At 36.4% G+C, this 22,066-nt stretch overlaps 1 protein-coding gene and 1 non-coding gene across 3 annotated transcripts in view; one reads left to right on the top strand and one right to left on the bottom strand.

The window, feature by feature from the left end:
* The window catches only part of EPC2 (enhancer of polycomb homolog 2), a 121,671-nt gene that overhangs the window by 72,874 nt on the left and 26,731 nt on the right, over positions 1-22,066 (bottom strand). For both annotated transcript variants that reach the window (XM_027589979.2, XM_027589980.2), the window contains exon 2: positions 583-742. In XM_027589979.2, coding sequence (XP_027445780.1) covers positions 583-742 — 160 coding nt within the window. The remainder of the gene's footprint in view (positions 1-582; positions 743-22,066) is intronic.
* On the top strand, positions 20,235-20,341 carry LOC113921091. Its single transcript, XR_003519499.1, has one exon. It is a non-coding gene; the product is annotated as a U6 spliceosomal RNA (small nuclear RNA).

Genomic DNA, 22,066 nt, shown 5'->3' with positions numbered 1-22,066 from the left:
TTTAAGAAGACCACTCTGGTGCCAGTGGACTTTGTGGAGAAGATACATTAGAAGAGGGTAAGGAAAAGCAATGGAGAAGTAGTAGATATAATAAGAAATTACGGAAATAGTTTTAAGGCAAGATATCGTGATTAAATATAACAATGGGGAGAAAAGAGTTATCAAGGAGGCAGAAATGGAATTTTATAAAAATGAGATGAAGGCAAAGGGGTATAATCTAATTCTAAAAACTTTCTGAAGATTCACCCATAATCAGCATTATAGCCACTAGGCCTTTAAAAATAAACGTTAAATTTGAGTACAGTAATCCACCAACTTTTAGATGTATAATAATAAGGTGTAAGTGCTACACAAAATTCTGTACTAAATATCAAATGTTCCAAATGCAACTAACACTCAAAATGATTTCCAAGTTCAGATGTTAAGCACAGAGAGATTTTATTCCTTAATGTTTTACATTTCTGTGAATTAATGTATATGCACTAAAAAATTAAAATCTCTTTGGGCATAAAAGAGAGAAAGGATCTTCACTAGTTGACAAATTTAAATTACATACAGAAAACAATGAATCAACAAACTTACGTTGAATATGAATGAACTGTTTTGGCTGTTTAAACTCTCCTTTGTACAAGCGATTGTAATAGTTGACGTTGCTCTCTGCCTCAGGAACTGGAATGACCATACTCTCTTTTTTTTCTCTAAACACTTGCTGTGCTGAAATAGCTCGCTGTAAGTGATGTTCCTGGAAAACGTAAAATAGGCAACGTAAGTCATTTTAATAATGTTAATTCAATGCTTAATTCTATTTAAAATTTACTTTGTTTAATAACTGCAAGGTGACTTAAGAATTAATTATAAACAGTTTCTTTGCCATAGAACTATAGAAAACATTGCCAATGATATCTCTGAATACTTGTGCTCATCCTGATATCACCTTAGATGTTTATAATTTTATTAAGTAGAATTTTCTTTAAAGATCATACACATATTCACAAACTAGAACTTAACATCTCAATTAAAAGAAAATTGATTCCTTGTTTGCTAAATTAACAGAGGTGTTTGTCACCAATACCAGAATATGGGAAAATATGAGAATGACAGGAAAAGATTTGTCACAGGTTTTAATTATCTTCTGCAAGTACAAACCTGAAACTGCAACAGTACAAAATACTGAATAACTCAAAGAAAAAATTATGTTCAACAGACTATATTACTATCACAGCAAGAAATATTTTTAAACTCAGGTTAAACAAAAGTTCCTTTAAAATACATCCTGATTCTAGTAACTTTCATTGTCTCTATCACTTAATACCTACTTTCTCCCTTGACCCACAAGGGACCATGCTCAACAAAGTAGTTTTACTTTGTAGAAAGCAAATTAGGTCATGTAACTCCCCAATAGATCCCCTTCATACTCAGATTAAAGATTAAAATTATCACTGACTTATAAGGCCTTATTTCTCTCTGACCTTATCTTCTACCTCTCCCTACCCATCCTTTATTGTAGCCACACTGCCTTTCCTTCAGGTTCCTAAATATCCAAAAGGAATGCTTTTGAAAATTCCTTCAAGTCTCATCTTATCAGAGAGGCCTTCTGTGATTTATCTAAAAGATAAAAAAGAGTACTGGCTAAGAATTTATCAGTGTCATTCTTTCAATACATTTCAGAGCACCTAGTAGACACCAGATACTAAGAGTGAATGAGAGACTCTGCTATTAAGGAACTTAGCTAGTAGAAGAGAGATATCTAAGTATGCAATCATGTTTGGACTTGACAAGCATGTCTCTTCTCAATTAGTCAAACCACTGTCTAAGGAGGATAGAAAAAGATATCCAAGGAAAGTAACATCGAAACTAAAACTTTCAGGATCAGGGTGCCTGGGTGGCTCAGTTGGTTGAGCATCTGCCTTCGGCTCAGGTCATGATCTCAGGGTCCTGGGATTGAGCCACACATCAGGCTCTCCACTCAGCAGTGAGTCTGCTTCTCCCTCTCCCTCTGTGATCGCTTTCACTCTCTCTCAACTAAATAAAAAAATCTTTAAAACTTTCAGGATCGATAAGAGATTTAGATTTAGCAAGGCAAAGACCAAAAAGAAAAAAAGAAAAGAAGAAAGAATCAGGCAAACAAAATGTCCAAAATAGACAAAAGCTCAGAGACATTCAATAAAAGGCAAGCAATTGAGATAAAAGACACGTGGGTGGGTGCTAGCTTAGATTTGAGTTTTTCCACTTTCAATACCAGAAGAAATGTTTTTCTTCATAGGGTAAGATCCCAAGTTGGAGCACTAAATACACTTCTCCATACAAATAGTACTATCAATTTAGTAAGAGTCTTCAGTAAAAAAACTTTTGAGTTAACGAAAAAATTGTGACAGGATCAAACACACCCACAAACAGCATCAAGGAATTAGGAAAACCGGGCTCTGGAAAGAGGAATTTCTAGCACTATTTAAGTCTATAGTTTCCTATTACCTTGCTGACATTTCTCCTCTCCTGGTCAAGTAAAGTGATGCAATATGAAACGCCACTTTATATTTTTATAACGTTTTATAGTTCTCAAAGTACATCTACAATCAAAAGCTTATTAACCCCTCAAATTTGGGGACAAGGATAGATATTATACTACATCATATATGAGACTCAAGAAACAAATGATTTGGGGCGCCTGGGTGGCTCAGACGGTTAAGCATCTGCCTTCGGCTTGGGTCATGGTCCCAGGGTCCTGGGATGGAGCCCCACATTGGGCTCTGCTTCTCCCTCTCCCTCTGCCTGCTGCTTCCCCTGCTTGTGCACTCTCTCTCTGTCAAAAATAAATAAAATCTTTAAAAAAAAAACAAATGATTTGCTCTTAGTTATGGTATAAATACATGAGAGAGTCAAATTTCAGGACTCTGACTTGAATGTTCTCTGACTATTCCATCTTTACTAGAATGGGCTGTTAAAAATAAAAAACCTGGCTGTCTTTTGTTCCCTGCAAGGCTTCCATACAGTGCTGTGAATTGTGTAAGACTGATGAATCACAGACCTATACCTCTGAAACAAATAATACATTATATGTTAAAAAAAAAAAAAGATAGTAGGAAGGGAAAAATGAAGGGGGGGAATCGGAGGGGGAGATGAACCATGAGGGACTATGGACTCTGAGAAACAAACTGAGGGTTCTAGAGGGAAAGGGGGTGGGGGATGGGTTAGCCTGGCGATGGGTATTAAAGAGGGCACATACTGAATGGAGCACTGGGTGTTATGCACAAACAACGAATCATGGAACGCTACATCAAAAACTAATGATGTAACGTGTGGTGATTAACATAATAAAGTAAAATTTGAAAAATAAATAAATAAAAAATAAAAAACCTGGGGCACTTGGGTGACTCAGTTGGTTAAGCGTCTGCCTTCAGCTCAGGTCATGAACCCAGGGTCCTGGGATCCAGGCCCATATCAGGCTCCCTGCTCAATGAGGAGTCTGCTTTCCCTCTTCCTCTGTCCCTTCCATCCACTTGTGCTCTCTCAAAAAATTAAATCTTTAAAAAATAAAATAAAAAATAAAAAAATAAAAAAACATGTTCTTGTAATGCTAATAATCTAGAAACATGGGTGATGACTGGTAGCACATTTCTGGTTTGAAGAGATTCTTTTGATATATAATGGACTTTCTCCTAGGTACAAAACATTTTTAGGTATTATCCAATTATTGAAATACATCTTTAATAGATGAAGATTTAATATTATTTTAATTTTACATGTGAGAAAATTTAAAAATAGATCACAGATGACTCTCTTCTTGTTAACACAGCTGGCAGATGACAGAGCTGCAGCCAGAAATTAAGGAGCCAGATCATGACACACTCCCCCATTTTAATTTACAGACCAAATTTAGCTCTAAAAATAAATTCTCAGCTATCATTTCCTTCCCCATATTATCAGACAGACTCTCAACCTAAAAACTCAGAAAAAAACAACAACGATAGAACTTCTAGAGGCCTGTGCTTCATACAATAACCATAGCCAGTGACAAACATACAAAATCCTGGAAGTAGGTACAACCAGAGTCTTCATTTGTCTTTATTGGGGCAAAGCGTTGGCAGGAATAACGGTGATTCCTTGTTACATGCTGCATTATGCGTTGGTGAGGTTACTTGTTTTTTAAAAAGGGCTACTTGCGGGGCGCCTGGGTGGCTCAGTTGGTTAAGCGACTGCCTTCAGCTCAGGTCATGATCCTGGAGTCCTGGGATTGAGTCCCGCATCGGGCTCCCTGCTCGGTGGGAAGTCTGCTTCTCCCTCTGACCCTCCTCCCTCTCGTGCTATCTCTCATTCTCTCTCAAATAAATAAATAAAATCTTTAAAAAAAAAAAGGGCTACTTGCTTTCTTTTCCATTAAGAAGGCATTCTTTTGACCTATCAACTCCACTTATGAAATTCACCAAAGGCAACATACAAAGGGGCAAGAATGACTAAATAAAATGCTTATCAGGCATTGTTTATAATATGAAAAAAAAAACCATAAAGTCTAAATGGCAACAGAGAATTAGTTATATAAAATTATGTTATAGATATAAAACGGAACACTTGGGTAGTAGTAAAAACCAACATGATGCAGACCTCTACCAACCTGAAAAGATGTTAGGATACTTTGAGGTAAGAGACAGGTGGATGGGTGCTAGTTTAGATGTATAAATATAACATGTATAAATATAAATGAGTATGTGTGTAGAGAAAATAGACTAAAAGAATACAGAATAGAATACACCACAAAATGTTTTTTACGTGGGCCTTATATTCTTCTGTGTTTCTGCTCTCCCATATTTTCCAAATTTTCTGTAATAAATCTATATTACTTTCCTAAGTTTAAAAAGTGGTATAAAAGTTTTGCATCTTAAATGAAGGGACTCACCACCAAAATACACAAAGTCACTTCTTACGACTTTGACATTCTGAAATATCCTTTTGAAACTTATGTATTATACCTAAACATTTTCATATTTTCCTAGATATTTACATTCTCTGTGCCTTCTGTTTTTCCTAGTAGTAAATGACAAACTGTTAAAAGCAAACTAAAAGGAACTAAATAACTCATGGCTTTTAGTCATATATAATAAGTACCAAGCACTATCCCACAAAATGCAGGGCAGAATTTTTTTTTTTTCCTTTTGGGGAAGAGTAAACTAAGGCTCTATGGCCACACTGGCAGAAATCAGCAGTGCTGAAATTTGAATCCTTGTTTGTATGACTCTTTTCCATCTTGGCAACCTCCTGCCCCAACTTGTTGTGTACCAGAATCTATCAACTGAGGGCGCCTGGGTGGCTTAGTCGTTAAGCTTCTGCCTTCGGCTCAGGTCATGATCCCAGGGTCCTGGGATCGAGCCCCTCATCGGGCTCCCTGCTCCATAGGAAGCCTGCTTCTCCCTCTCCCACTCCCCCAGCTTGTGCTCCCTCTCTCACTGTGTCTCTCTCTGTCAAATAAATAAAATCTTAAAAAAAAAAAAAAACCTATCAATTGAGATCGGCTGCATTAAAAAAAGAAAGAAAATCAAAGATTCTTTATTGGTATTTTAAAAATTCACATGCAAAACCCCCAGTTAAAGATAGCAGACTAAATGCTTACATTTATCTACTTCACCACCCTATAAGAGTAAATTTACCAATAAAGGACTAAGAAACTTATAAAGCCACAATAACAAAGAGAATGAGAGATGAGCCATCAGACCAAAACAGTGTTGCAAAATTCTGGGAGATCAAAATCAAAAGATGAAGTTTTGAGTCCTTGCAGAGAAGGAAAAGATAAAAACTGAGCCCATCTGTCCTACAGAAAACAAGATAATACGGATTTTGAAACACTAGTTAGAAACAGCTGAAGTGAGACAAGTACTTCTTTGCTTATTCCTCCAAAGTAGATCCTTCTACACAGACAGAAGAGGGTACCATAGAACTAATAAAATTGTGAACCACCCTTAACCTAAAGAAGTAAAGAAAACCTAGAAGTCTACTGTCATTATTAAAATTTTTAAAAAGATTCAACTATACCTGTAATGAGAAACTCTCCACTCTGCAGGAGAGAAGAACAGAAAAAAACTTCAAGAAAAATGCACCGAACTTAATATGCCCCAAAGAAGCATTTAGAGATATGAAAAATATCTTTGAATCAGAAACTCAAAAACTAAGATCAGAGAAGGAGGAAAAAAATAAAAAGAGCTAACTCAGGAAAAAAAGAAAAACAACAATTATCTCAGAGATGAAGACTGAAATTACTAGTAGCCAAGTGCAAAATATACTCAAACAAAAAAGTGTTACATAAAGGTTGTCAAATGACCAAGAGAATGAAAATGAGATAAAGAAAGTAAAATGAATAAGGAAGACAGTAAGATGTAAAACAAAGAAGGCATGACATTCATATAATTGGAGTCCCTGAAGAAGAAAAACAAAACAATGCAACAGAATATTCAAAACAACAAACCCCCAAAATGTCTGGAAATAACAGATCTGAATATACATATCAAAAAAAACTCACAAGGGAGGACGATGACATACAAAAAATCCTCACCACCACAGGCACAATCTGACAATGCTTGGTGCAGTCAAGAGAAAACACTTTTCTCACAGCTTCTCTCTTGGGAAGAAAAGAGAAAAGTAGAATGTACATCCAACATTCCAGCTTTTTGGGAAACTGCCCAAGGGACTAACTTCTGTCTCAGCTAACTCAGAGGGCTGACTGAACCAGCCAGCATTCTTTGAATGCCTGGGGGAACTGTAGAGAACAGGAGAGAACTCAAGAGTACTGCTGATGCACCAAAGAAGTTATAGTACTGCAGAGAGACACCAGAGGGAGCAAAAGATTACAAACTTCTGAATACTCAATTAAGGAAATTATGTGCACATGCCCAGAGAAGATACATCTCCAGAAAAGGTTTGAGGGGCTTCCAGATTCCCTGCCTGGGCTGACTGGAAAAGGCCTTCCCGGTAGGAAGCCAATTCACAGAAGATTGGGAGAGGTGACTGTTTTTGAAAAATGCGTAAATTAGGGGCACCTAGCTAGCTCAGTTGGAAGAATGACTTTCGATCTTGGGAGTTGTGGGTTCAAGCCCCACCTTGGGTGTAGAGATTACAAAAATAAAAAATAAAAGTAAATTAATAAATAAACTTAAAAAAATATTTAAAGTAAAAAAATAAAATGCATGGGGTGCCTGGGTGGCTCAGTCAATTAAGCATCTCCCTTTGGCTCAGGTCCCCATGATACCAGCATCCTGGTATCAGGCCCCACACTAGGCTCCCTGCTCAGCAGGGAGCCTGCTTATCCCTCTGCCTCTGCTCTTCCCCCTAACTCATGCTCACTCCCTCTGGTGCATGCGCACTCTCACTTTCTCTCTCTCTCTCAAAATAAATAAAATCTTTAAAAAAAAGTGAAGTTAAAAAAATAAAATAATAAAATGCACAAATTACAGCAAAAAATAACAAGGTGCATGAAGAAACAGGGAAATATATTCAATCAAAGAAACAAATCTTCCAACGACCCTAACGAAATGGAGATGTGTAAATTATTTGACAACAAAGTTTAAAATAATTATCTTAAAGCACATCAATGTGCTACAAAAAAAACACAAATAGGCAGCTAAATGAAATCATGGAACCTGATGCATGAACAAAATGAGAATAGCAATGAAGAGATAGGAAATATCAAAAAGAACCAAACAAATTCTGAGCTGAAGATTACAGTAACCAAATTGAAAGATCCACCAGAGGGATTCAAGAGCATATTTCATCAAGCAGAGGAAAGAATTAGTGAACTCAAAGAGAAATCATTTGAAATTATTTAGTCAGAAGAACAAAAAAGGGGGAAAGAAATAAAGAAAGCCTAAGAAATTTATATGACACTACTGACAGACCAACATAAACATTATGGAAGCCCCAAAAAGAGAAAAGAGAAAGGAGCAGAGAACTTGTTTGAAAAAATCAATGGCTAAAAATCCAATCAGAGGAAAGAAACAGACATCCAAATTCAAAAAGCTCAAATAACATCAACAAAGACAAAGACAGAATCTTGAAAGCTTGAGCAAGGGAAAAGCAAACCATCATGTATAAGGGAACACCCATAAAATTATCAACAATTCCTCATCAGAAATATTACAAGCCAGAAAGGAGTGGGCTGATAAATTCAAAGCATTGGAAGAAAAAAATTGCCAACCAAGATACTCTATCTGGAAAAACCGTCCTTCAAAAATGACAAAGGACAAATGATAGAGACCTACCCATATAAACAAAAAATGAGGGACTTCATCTCTACTAGACCTGTCTTATAAGAATTGCTAAAAGGAGTCCCTTCAAGTGGAAACAGAAAGACACTAGACAATAACACAAAAACATAAAACTCTGGTAAGGGTATACCTATAGACAAATGCAGAATCTTGAGATACTGTAATGGTGGTGCATAAGTCACTTATGATTCTGGTATAGAACTTAGAAGATAAAAGCATAAGAGGAAGTATTAAGGGTGCCTGGGTGGCTCAGTTGGTTAAGCAGCTGTCTTCTGCTCAGGTCATGATCCTGGAGTCCCAGGATAGAGACCTCATCAGGCTCTCTGCTCAGTGGGGAATTGCTTCTCCCTCTGACCCTCCCCCCTCTCGTGCTCTCTCTCACTCTCTCTCAAATAAATAAAATCTTTTTTAAAAAGTATTAAATACAAAACTATGTTAATGACACAAAATGTAAAAAGATTTAATTTGTGACATTAATAGCATAAAACAAGAGATGTAAACAATTTGAACTTTTCTATGCAACTGAGTTATCAGGTTTTTTAAAAAACATTTTATTTATTTATTTGAGAGAGAGAGAGAGAAACAGCATGAGAGGGGATAGGGTCAGAGGGAGAAGCAGGCTCCCCACTGAGCCGGGAGCCCGATGTGGGACTCAATCCCAGGACTCCGGGATCATGACCTGAGCCGAAGGCAGTCACTTAACCAACTGAGCCACCCAGGCGCCCCGAGTTATCAGTTTAAAAAAGACTGTTATACTGTGTTTTCATTTGTCTCAGTATTTTCTAAATTCCCTTGTGATTTCTTTCTTGATCCACTGATTGTTCAGAAGTGTGTTGTTCAGTTTCCACATATTTGTGACTTTTCCAGTTTTCCTTTGCTGTTGATTTCTAGTTTTATTTCATTGTGGTTGGGAAATATACTTGGTATGATTTCATCCTTCTTAAATTTGATAAAAGTTGTTTTGTGGCCTAATGTGATCTATCCTGGAGAATGTTGTGTGTGTGGTGAGAAAAATACGTATTCTGCTGTTATTGGGTGGGGTGTTCTGTATATGTCAAGCTCTTGCCAAATAATTGAGAAGGAAAAACTTCCAAATTCATTTAACAAGACCAGTATTATCCTGATACCAGGATCAGACAAATACTCCGGGGGCAAGGGGAGGGGGGAGTGGGTGAAGGTAGTCAAAAGGTACAAACTTCCAGTTACAATTTTAATAAGTTCTGGGGATGTAATGTACAGAATGGTGGCTACAGTTAAAAATACTTATACTATATACTTGAAAATTGCTGAGAGTAACTCTTAAAAGTTCTCCAAAAATGTTCATGGACTGTAACACTTAGTAACAGAACTACCATAGGATCTGGCAATCCCACTTTTATGTGTATATCCAAAAGAACTGACAACAGGATTTAGAAGAGATATTTGCATATCCATGTTCACTGCAATGTTATTCACAATAGCCAGAGGTGGAAGGAATCCAAATGTTTACTGACAGATGAAGGGATAAACAAAATGTGGTATATACATATAATGGAGTATTAGCCTTAAAAGGAAGGCAATTCTGACACATGCTATAACATGGATGAACCTTGAGAATATTATGCTAAGTGAAATAAACCAGTCCTGGTCACAAAAAGACAAATCCTGTATGATTTCACTTACGTGTTACCTAAAGTCAAATTCTTTCCTTTTTTAAAGATTTTACTTTTACGTAATCTCTACACCCAATGTGGGGCTTGAACTCACAACTGCGAGATCAAGAGTCTCATGCTCTACTGACTGAGCCAACCAGGCGCCCCTAAAGTAGTCAAATTCTTAAAAATAGCAAGTAGAACGGTGGTTGCTAGGGACTAGGAGAGGAGGAAAAAAGAAGCTGTTGTTCAGTGGGTATAACTGCGATTTTCCAAGATGAAAAAGTGCTACATATCTGTTGCATAATACTGTACATATAGTTAACACTATTATAGACTTAAAAATAGTTCAGATGGCAAACTTTAGGTTATGAGTTCCTCACAACAATAAACAAAAAGCTTATTAAGTACCTGGCAAAAGTAATCCAAAACAACCACCAATTCTGACACATTTTTGAATAAAACTATTTCAAAAATAATGAAAAAACTGTCAAAGACTCCAAATAAACAATAAAAGTGAAATAATAGTACTAATTATTATAAATTAATACATTATTACAGTAAGTCAAAAAGCAAAAAAAACCACTAAAATCAGATTTCAAAAACAACATATGCAACATATCAATGAAGCAACATTTTGAGAAACCTCAATGAATGAAAACTATGAACCAAGGATTTTATATTCAGCTAAGCTGTTCTTCAAGTATCAAGGCTACAGAAGGAACTCAGGGAATTCTATAGGGGACTTTGAACAAATCTACTAGACTAGCACTGTTCAACAGAAATATAATGCAAGCCACACATGTGAGCCATATATTTAAGTTTTCTAGTAGCCACACTTAAAAAAGAACAGGTGAAATTAGTTTTAATACGTTTTATTTAAGTCAATATACACATCTACAATGTTATCATTTCAACACACAATCAATACAAAAATGTATGGAGATACTTTACATTTTTTTCTCCCGTAACAAGTCTACAAAATCTAGTTGTATTTTACCTGTATGGAACATCTAAATTCAGACTAGCCATATTTCAAGTGCTCAAAAGCCACAAGTGAATACTGGCTACATACTGGATATTACAGTCTATCTTCACCTTGGCTTCATCCAACCAAGATATAACTCATAAACTCTAGTAAAATTTTACGTGTATACACACACACACACACAACACTCTCTCTCTCTCTCTTCATCCAACCAAGAGATAACTGGTAAACTTTTAGTTTAGTAGTAAAATTTTACTTACACACACAAATCTCCCAAAGATGGGAAAAGGATGAAAGACTAATGTACAAACATCTGCACGCAAAGTGGAAATAATGCAACTAAAAATGGGAGAAGAAAAAAATACAAACCTTCTTAAATACAAAATACAATCTTTTTAAATAAGAGCAAAAAGAGAGGGGCGCCTGGGTGGCTCAGTTGTTTAAGTGGCCGACTCTTGATTTCAGCTCAGGTCATGATCTTGGGATCCTGGGATCAAACCCCGTTTGGGCTCTGCACTCACAGCAAGGAGTCTGCTTGAGGATTCTCTCTTCCTTTCCCTCTGCTCCTCCCCCCCACTTATGTGCTCTCTCTAAAATAAATAAATCGTTTTTAAAAAGAGCAAAAAAAGAAACATACAATTTAATACAAATATTAAATATTATAAAAGAAATGAGATCAAATACATTCAGTCATATCAATAAACATCAATGGACTTATCTATAAGAACAAAAAAATTTTCAACTTGTCTCATAACCCAAGACTCAACTATATGCTGTGTACAAGAAACACACACACACACACACACACACACACACACACACAAAAGTGGTTCAGAAAAAGAAAATTAAAGGAATGGATGGAAGTTTATCAGGTAATGGAAAATAGAAGACAATAAGAAAGACAAGCAGATCCCAATTATCAGACAAGTAAAGTTCAAGTCAAAGAGCATTAAGCATGACCCAAAAACCATAATTCACAATAAAGGCTTTTAAAGTGTTTCTGCATATCATTCATGAATGTCTGTCTCTGTAAGTTTTGGATATCCTATACATATTTAAGAATATCTATGCATCAAATAACACAGCAACCTTTTTATAAAGCAAAGGCTACAGTACATGTAAAGACTGATAAAGACACACTAATAGTACTAACTAACTTTAACACACCACTCTCAGCATAAGGCAAGTGGACAAAGAACAATTATGAACCTAAGCACGGACCTAATTTAGTAAGGCAGATGTTACAGCTACATATAAAACTTTACAGCCAATGTTCCTTCTTCTCAAACACACAAGCAACTTCGATAAACGTGATCATTTATCAGTTAAGAATTACAAAAAATACGGTATTATGATTGGAGTAGAATAAAGAAAGAGACAATTCTCTGAGCATTATCTCTTTTGTATGGTTCTGAGTTTTAAAACCATGTTAATGGTTTAACATTCTCTAAAAATAATTAAAATCAACAAGGATGTGGGGAGAAACCAAAATAGTACACAGGGAGAAACAACAAATAAACCTTAATTATTAGAAATGAATATTCATATATCCACAATGAAGAAAACAGAAAACAAAGAAATTTTAAGTTCCTTTGGAAAATAATGATTTGAAGCTCATGTGTAAAAATTAGATAACATATACTTCAAAGAATTGTGATGATACAATAGTTCATGGCACATTCTAAGATAAAAGTTTCTTGTTCTTATTAAAACATATCACAGAGGTGCAATACTCAAAATAGTGGAATTTTAAGAACAGGATAAAAAATATTTAGGAATTTTGACAATTAAAACCCTTTTTCAACACCCATTATAACATAAAATTCCCTGAAAGAAAGAAATGTCCCCAAGCTGATAAAGAGCAGGCACCCATGGAAAACCTATACCTAACCACCATACTTACGGTCAAAGACTGAATGCTTTCCTCCTGAGATGAAATTCAAGCCAAGGAAGTCTATTAACCACTTCTAGCCCACATTTCACCTAAGATTCTAGTCAGTACAATGAGGGAAGAAAAACAAATACAGGCATGAAGACTGGGAAAGAAGACTAAAATTATTTGTACATGATATGCTCATGTGGGGAAAAAATGCTAGGGAATCTCAACAGAGCTCCTAGAATGAAAGTGAATTTAACAAAGTCATAAGTCAATATTAAATAAAATCTTTAAAAAGAAAAACAAAACAAGTGTATTTCCATATATCAGCAACTAAAAAATGAAAATAAAAAGCAGTATCATTTACAACAGCATCACAACTACTAAATACTTAAGAGACAGGCTTAACAAATTATGTGTGAAACTTGCATAGCAACATAAATGGAAATATAACATGTTCAGGGATCGGAAGGCTCAATACTGTTTCAAAAAAACACTTGGGTAAGTTTTCCTCCAAGTTATCTAAATTTCTAATAAATTCCAATCAAAACCCCAATAAGGGTTTTTTTTAAAAAACAGAAATGGACAAGTTGATTCTAAAATTCATTTAGAAAGGTCAAAGAAAAATAGCTGAAATAACTTGAAAAAGAGTAAATTTGAAGGACATACAAAATCTGATTACAAACTAAATCATAAACATAAAGCTAATCAACAGTGGCACTAGCAAAAGAACATGTAAAGCAACAGAAAACATAAAAATAATGAATTTTAGACAAAGGTGCCAATTAATGAGGGAATTAATGAGGATAGACTTTTCTACAAATGGTCTGAACAGGAGTTTGGGAAAAAATAAACCTATGCTCTTACCTTACTCTTTATATAAAAACTAACTCAAAATAGATCACAGACCCCAAAATAAAGCCTAATCTTATAAAAATATCCATAGGAAAATACAGGAGAAAAATTTTAGTGACCCTGGGTTTGGCAAAGATTTCTTAGGACACAAAATGCACAGATTATAAATGAAAGAACTGATAAATTGGGCTTCCTGAAAATTCAAAAATTATGCTATTCAAAACACATACTTTAGAAAATGAAAAGACATGCAGACTGAGAAAAATATTCACAATACATATGTGACAGCCCTTCTATGCAGAATATATAAAGAACCCTTATATCTCAATAATAATAAACCAACCCAATCTTTTTTAATAAAATGAGTCAAAGATTTAAACAGACACTTCACAAAAGAAAATACAACAATGACCAATAAGCACTTTAAAAGATGCTCAACGACTTTATATCAGGAAAATGGAAAATAAACCCACAGAAAGTTTTGACTACATACTCACAAAATGACCAAATTAAGAAACTGACAACACTAACTGTTGGTGGGAGTGCCAAATGATATCACCTCTTTGGAAAACTACTGGGCAGTTTCTTATAAAGTAAATACATGCTTATTATGGGGCACCTGGGTGGGCTCAGTCAGTTGGTTAGGCACCCAACTCTTGATTTTGGCTCAGGTCATAATCTCAGGATCTTGAGATGGAGCCCCAGGTTGGGTTCCCTGCTCAGCAAGGAGTATGCTTGAGATTCTCCCTCTCCCTCTGCCCCATCCCCACCCGTGCTCTCTCGCAAGCACAACTCTCTCTCAAATAGTTTTAAAAAAATACATGCGTAACACATGACCCAGCAATCCTACTAAATATGTACCCAAGAAGTGAAATGCATGTCCACAAACAACTTGCACATGGATGTTAACTGTTATTTTACTTACAATAGCCAAAAATTGGAAACAATACAAATGTACCTCAACAGGTAAACAAAGTGGATAGATTCATTCAAGGAATACTACTCAGTTAAAAAAAAAAATGAAGAGGGGTCAAACTGATGATATGCAGAACAATGATGTACCTCAAAAGTATACTGAGGAGAAAAGGGAACCCTCTTACACTGCTTGTGGGAATGCAAGCTGTTGTAGCCACTCTAGAAAACAGTATGGAGGTTCCTCAAAAAGTTAAAAATAGAGCTTCCCCACAAACCAGCAATTGCACTACTCGGGATTTACCCAAAAGATACAAAAATAGTGATCCAAAGGGGTACTTGCACCCCAATGTTTATAGCAGCAATGTCCACAATAGCCAAACTGGAAAGTCCAGCTGTCCATCAACAGATGAACAGATAAAGATGGTGTGATGTGTGTCACACACACACACACACACACACACACACACACACACACACACACACACACAGGAATATTACTCAACCATCAAAAAGATGAAAACTTACCATCTGCAACTACATGGATGGAACTAGAAGATATTATGCTAATCAAAATAAGTCAATCACAGAAAGCCCATTATCATATGATTTCACTCACATGTGGAATTTAGGAAACAAAATGGAGGATCATGGGGGAAGGGAAGGAAAAACAGAATGGGAGGAAATCAGAGAGGGAGATAAACCTTAAGAGACTCTTAACTGTAGGAAGCAAACAGGGCTGATGGAGGGGAGAGGGGTAGGGGATGGGGGTAACTTGGTGATGGGCATTAAGGAGGGCACGAGATGTGATGAGCTCTGGGTGTTGTGTGCAACGGATGAATCACTGCACTCTACCTCTGAAACTAAAAATACACTATGTGTTAATTAGCTGAATTTAAATAAAACAAAAAAATTTTAAAAATGAGTCCACTTTAGGGGAGGGAGCTGGGGGATGGGCAAATTAAGTGAAGGGGATTCGAGGTACAAACTTCCAGTTATAATATAAGTCACAGAGATGAAAAGTACAGCGTGGGGAATATGATAATATTGTAATAACACTGTTTGGTGACTACACTTACCATGTTGCATACTGAGTAATGTATGGCATTGTGGAATGACTATGTTGTACACCTGAAACTAATATAACACTGTGTGTCAACTATACTTCAATAATAAATATTTTTAAAGTCCGCAAAAAAAAGTATACTGAGAAATAACCAGATGCAAGTGACTACATACTGTTATGATTCCCTTTATATGACATGTGAGAACAGAGAAAACTAATATATAGTGATCAGAATCAGATCATTAGTTGACTGAAATGGGGGTAGAGGATATGACTGCAAAAGGGTTAAAGGGGACTTTTGTGGGGAATGAAAATGTTCTCCTTAGTTTGGAATGGTGGTCACACAGGTACATTTGTTTATTAAAACACAGAACCACACATAAAATAAATGCTTTATACTGTATGTAAATTACACTTCCATAAAGTTGTTTTAAAATGAAGAAAAGGGGTGCCTGGCTGGCTCAGTTGGTAGAACATGCCACTCTTGATCTCAGGGTCATGAGTTCAAGCCCCACATTGGGCATGGAGCCTACTTGAAGAAGAAAGAAGAAAGAAGAAGAAAGAAAGAAGAAAGAAGAAAGAAGAAAGAAAGAAGAAAAAGAAGAAAGAAGAAGAAGAAGAAGAAGAAGAAGAAGAAGAAAGAAGAAGAAGAAGGAAGAAGAAGAAAGAAGAAGAAGAAGAAAGAAGAAGAAAGAAGAGGAAGAAAGAAGAAGAAGAACAAAGAAGAAGGAAAAATAACATGATGAAACAAAAAGTTAATGTAAGCAAAACATGCTGGCAAGACAATATTTACAATGCTGGTGAAATCGTGATGAGTAAAACAGACCCTTTCAAGAATGAGTGCTAGTGAATGTGTTAAAGTGTAAATTGGTAGAATCTGGAAAACAGTTTGATAAGACGTTTCTAAGCTTTAAATACACTGCCATGTAAGACTTCTTGAAAAATAATGACATCTGAAACTATTTATGCATTAAGTAGAAAAAGCAGGAAACAAAATCACATACTGAAGTAAATCCCAAATATAGTAAGGTAAACAGAATGTTAAAGATGATATGATGAATAAACGTAGAATTAAAAAAAAAAAAGCTGGTAAAAAATGTGCCAAAGTATTAACTAGTGAAATTATAGGTGGTCTCTATTTTCTCCTCTACATTTTCTACAATTTACTGAAATAGTACATATTACAAAAAGCAACCAGTCTCAATCTTTAAAACTACTGATCTGGTATTCCTTCCATAACCTACAGAAAGAAGAGATGGAGGAAGACAAAATAAAAAAAGACTCTAGATAAGTCCTTATCCTATTCTTTTTTTTTTTAAAGATTTTATTTATTTATTTGAGAGAGAGAGAATGAGAGATAGAGAGCACCAGAGGGAAGAGGGTCAGAGGGAGCAGCAGACTCTCTGCTGAGCAGGGAGCCCGATGTGGGACTCGATCCTGGGACTCCAGGATCATGACCTGAGCCGAAGGCAGTCGCCTAACCAACTGAGCCACCCAGGCGCCCCAGTCTTTATCCTATTCTAATGCTGCTTCTCTTCTAGTACTAACTTTCTAAATCTCATTCTCAGTCCCGGCAGCCTATCAGAATCGCCTGGAGAGGCCAAATATGGACTACATGGGAGAAAAAATAGTAAAATAGTTAAAAGGATTCAGCAGCTGACTTCCACTCCAACAAAGATGACATACATACAGTGGAACATTATTCAGCCATAAAAAAGAATGAAGTACTACAACATGCATGAACCTTTAAAACATTAAAACAATGTGAAAGTCATCAGATACAAAAGACCACATATTGTATGACTCCATTTACAGGAAATGTCCAGATATAGGCAAACCCAGAGAGAAAGAAAGTGTATTAGTGGTTGTTGGGGAGTGCTAGGGGTCATAGGATGGAAAATGACTAATGGGCATGGGATTTTTAAGGGTGATGGAAGTGTTGTGGAACAAGATAGTTATGATGTACAACACTAAATACAGTAAAAGCCACTGAACTGCACGCTTTAATATGCTGAATTATATTACATGAATTTTATTACCGAAAAAAATTGCAGAGGCACCTGGGTGGCTCAGCCGGGTAAGTGTCTGGCCTTTGGCTCAGGTCATGATCCCAGGGTCCTGGGATTGAGCCCTGCATCAAGATCCCTGCTCAGCAAGGAGCCTGCTTCTCCCTCGCCCTCTCCCTCTGCTGCTCCCCCCTGCTTGTGCACATGCGCACTCTCTCTCTCAAATAAATAAAACTTTAAAATAAATTGCAAAAAGGGTGAAGTAACAGGAAATGAATTCACCCTTCTACCAGAAGCAAAAAAAAAAAAAAAAAAAAAAAAATCTGATGAGAGTTGAAACAATGGCTTTCCAGACACTGGACAATAAGCAATGAAGGACAATGATACTTAAAAGAAGTAAAACAAAAGAGGGGTGGGGGCGCCTAGGTGGCTCAGTCGTTAAGTGTCTGCCTTCGGCTCAGGTCATGATCCCAGGGTCCAGGAATCGAGCCCCACATCGGGCTCTCCACTCCATGGGAAGCCTGCTTCTCCCTCTCCCACTCCCCCTTCCCTCTCTCGTGTCTCTCTCTCTCAAATAAATAAATAAAATCTTTAAAACAAACCAAAACAAAAACCAAACAGTCCTACAATTGCCTCAGCTTACTATCCTGGAAAAGTCCCTATGCTGTGGAGGATGAAAGTGAACTAAGACAGAGCTTAAAAGACTTCATGAGTTGAAGAGACAGGAACAAGAGTCTAAGAAGATGAAGGCATCTGAAGTTCAGAGACAGAGTACCAAAAAGGAAGGCATTACAGAGAGAGCCCAGGAGATCTGCAGAGAGTTCTCTGCAATACTCAGCACAGGTCTGTGAATAAACTATGTAGCACTGGAGAAAGAACTATCCCACAGGATTAGAAGGAAAAGTGCCTGTCAGGGCCAAGAAGAGCACCTGTTCGCACCAACTAGGCTGGAAAAAAAAGACATGCTACACACAGAGGAACAAAGGATAACACTGAATATCTCATCAGAAACAATTCAAGTGGGAGTGCCTGAATGGCTCAACCTGTTAAGCATCTGCCTTCGGTCATGTCATGATCTTGGGGACGTGGGATGGAGCACCATGTCGAGCTCGAGTCTGCTTCTCCCTCTACCCCACCCCCCCAACCCCACTCGTGTGCACTCTCTCTCAAATAAGTAAATAAAATCTTAAAAAAAAAAAAAAAGGAAACAATGCAACTGAGAAGACTGGAGCACCGTTGTTCAAATACTGGAAGAAAAAACTGTCAAGCTAGAATTCTATATCCAACAAAAATATTTTCAAAAACAAAAGTGACATTAGCGATCTGTTATACAATAATGCCCATGTGGTTAATACTGTAATTTACATGTATAAATTATTAAAAGGATAAATTTGTCATGTGCTTTACCACACAAAAAATCGGGGAAATAACATTTTTAGACATGCAAAAGCCGAAGTATTAATCACCAGCAAACCCACACTACAAGAAATGTTAACAGAAATCCTTTGGAAAGAAGGAAAATGATACCTGATGGAAGTCTGGATATAAAACAAACTGATGAAAGTAATAATCATTATGAAGATAAATACCTCCATCTTTAGTATATGAAAAATAATTGGCTATTTAAATAAAAATAATAAAGTATTACAGGGTTTATTACAAGTGTAAAATGTATGGAAACAATAGCATAAGGTCCGGGCAAGGATAAATGGAAATATCTATCATAAGGTTCTTACACTGTACATAAGTGGTATCACTTAAAGACAGACTGTGATAAACTAAAGATATACAGCTAGTCCCTGAGTTATGACAATCCAACCCACGATTTTTTCACTTTACAATGGTTTGAAAATGATACGCACTCCATAGAAACCATACTTCAAAATTTGAATCTTGATCTTTTCCTGGGCTAACAACATGTGGTACAATGCCCTCTTGTGATGCTGAGTAGCAGCAGTGAGCTGCAGCTTGCAGGCCACCACACAATCATGAGGGTAAACAACCCACACATTTACAATCATTCTGTTGTTCATTTTCAGTATAGTAGCCAATAAATTACATGAAATATTCAAAACTTTACTATAAAAGACTTTCTGCTAGATGACTTCGCCCAACTTGAGGCTAATATAAGTGCTCTGAGTACATTTAAAGGTAGTTTAGGCGAAGCCATGATGTTCAGTAGGTTAGGTACATTAAAGACATTTTGACTTATGACATACTCAACTTGCAATGAGTTTAGTGGGACATAACCTCATTGTAAGTCAAGAAAGATCTGTATATTATAAACCCCTAATCAGAATTTATCAGCCTTGGCACTACTGACATTGTGGGCAACGTAAGCCTTTTTGTGGGAGGTCTTGTGCACTGGAAGATGTTCAGCACCATCCCTGACTTCTACCTATGAGATGATGGTAATACCCCCACCCCTCACAGTATGAAAATCAAAAATGTTTCCAGACGTTATCTAGTGTCCTCTGGGAAATAAGTCAGACTCTCTGATGACCATGTCCCATATCAATCACTTAAAGTAAAACAAAAATCAAAAAAAAGTTACAGCAAATACGCCCAAAACAGATAAAATGGAATAAAAAAATAATTCCAAAGAAGGTAGAGTAAGAGAGAAAGAAAACAAACAACAGAAGAAACAGAAAATCGTGCTTGCTTTGGCAGCACATATACTAAAATTGGAATAATACAGAGAAAATTAGCATGGCCCCTGCACAAAGATGACACACAAATCCGTTAAGTGTTCAATACTTTTTAGGGGCACCTGGCTTCCTCGGTCGGGAGAGCATGCAACTCTTGATCTAGGGGTTGTAAGTTCAAGCTGCACAGTGGGCAAAGAACCTACTAAAAAAGACAGGAAGGAAAGAAGGGAGGAAGGGGAAATGGAAAGATGACAGAGTGAAACCTAACCATATCAAAATCATATTAAATCTCAGTGAACTAGGAATAGAGGGGAAATTCCTCAATTAGACAAAGACTATGTATAAAAATTCTATAGCTAGCATCATAGTTAATGGTGGGAAACTTGAAGCTTTCCCACTAAGTTACAAAGCAAGAATGTCCCCTCATCACTTTGTTTCAACATCATACTGGAAGTTCTAGCTAGTGAAATAAGAAAAGGAAATAAAAGGTATACAGATAGGGAATTAAGACATAAAATGGTCTTTGCAGATATTATGATCATCTATGTAGAAAATCTGAAGGAAATGACAAAATACTCCTCAAACTAATAAGTGATTATAACAGGGCTGCAGAATTCAAGATTAATATACAAAAGTAAATCATTTTCCTATATACCAGCAACAAACAAGTAGAATTTGAAACTAAAAACACAATATTGTTTACCTAAACATCTCCCAAAATGAAATACTCAAGTGTAAATCCAACACGTCTGTACAATATCTATGAGGGAAAACCACAAAATTCTGAAGAGCGAAATCAGAGAAGAACTATATAAATAGATATTTCACCGTCATGGATAAGAAAACTCAGTAAAAAGTCTTCAATAAGGGGCGCCTGGGTGGCACAGTCAGTTAAGCATCTGACTCTTGGTTTCGGTTCAGGTCATGATCTCAGGATAGTCCAACTGAGTCTGTCTTGGCCTCTGCACTCAGCACAGAGTCTGCTTAGGTCTCTCCTCCTGCCCTCCCCCCGCCCCCCCTTCACTCTAAAATCAATTTTTTTTTTTTTAAGTCTTCAACAATGGTGCTGGAAAAACTGGACATCCACATGCAAAATAATAAATCGATACAGATCTTACACCTTCGCAAAAATACAAAAGGGAGCACAGACCTAAATGTAAAATGCCAAGATTCCTATAAGGCAACATAGAAGAAAATCTAGATGACCTTGGGTATGGCAATGACTTTTTAAATAAACACCAAAGGCACCAGCCGTGAAAGAAACTGGTAAATTAGACTTCATCAAAATTAAAAACTTCTGTGGGAAAAACCACTCAATGTCAAAAAAAAAAATGAAAAGATAAGCCACAGACTGAGGAAAAAAATCTGATAAAGGATTGTTATCCAAACTATGCAAAGAACTCTTAAAAACTCAACAATAAGCAGCAATCTGATTTAAAGATTGGGCCAAACCTTAACAGATACTTCACCAAAAAAGATATACACATGGCACATAAACATATGAAAAGATGCTTTACGTCGTATGAGGGAAAAGCAAATTAAAAGGAGATACCACTGCACATCTATTAAAATAGCCAAAATTCAAAACACTGACAACATTAAATGTTGGCGAGGATGTAGAGCAACAGGAATTCTCATTCACTACTGCTGGTCATGCAAAATGGTACAGTCACTTTAGAAAAGTTTGGCAGTTTCTCACCAAATTAAACATTCTCTTACCATATACTCGAACGATTGTGCCCTTGATACTTATGCAAAGGAACTAAAAATTTGTGACCACACAGAAATCTGCCTATGAATATTTACAGCAGCTTTATTCATAATTATCAAAACTTAAA

This window comes from Zalophus californianus, chromosome 3, assembly GCF_009762305.2.
Source record: "Zalophus californianus isolate mZalCal1 chromosome 3, mZalCal1.pri.v2, whole genome shotgun sequence".
In the NCBI taxonomy this organism is placed as follows: domain Eukaryota; kingdom Metazoa; phylum Chordata; class Mammalia; order Carnivora; family Otariidae; genus Zalophus; species Zalophus californianus.
This window is presented reverse-complemented; position numbering and strand designations above follow the sequence as displayed.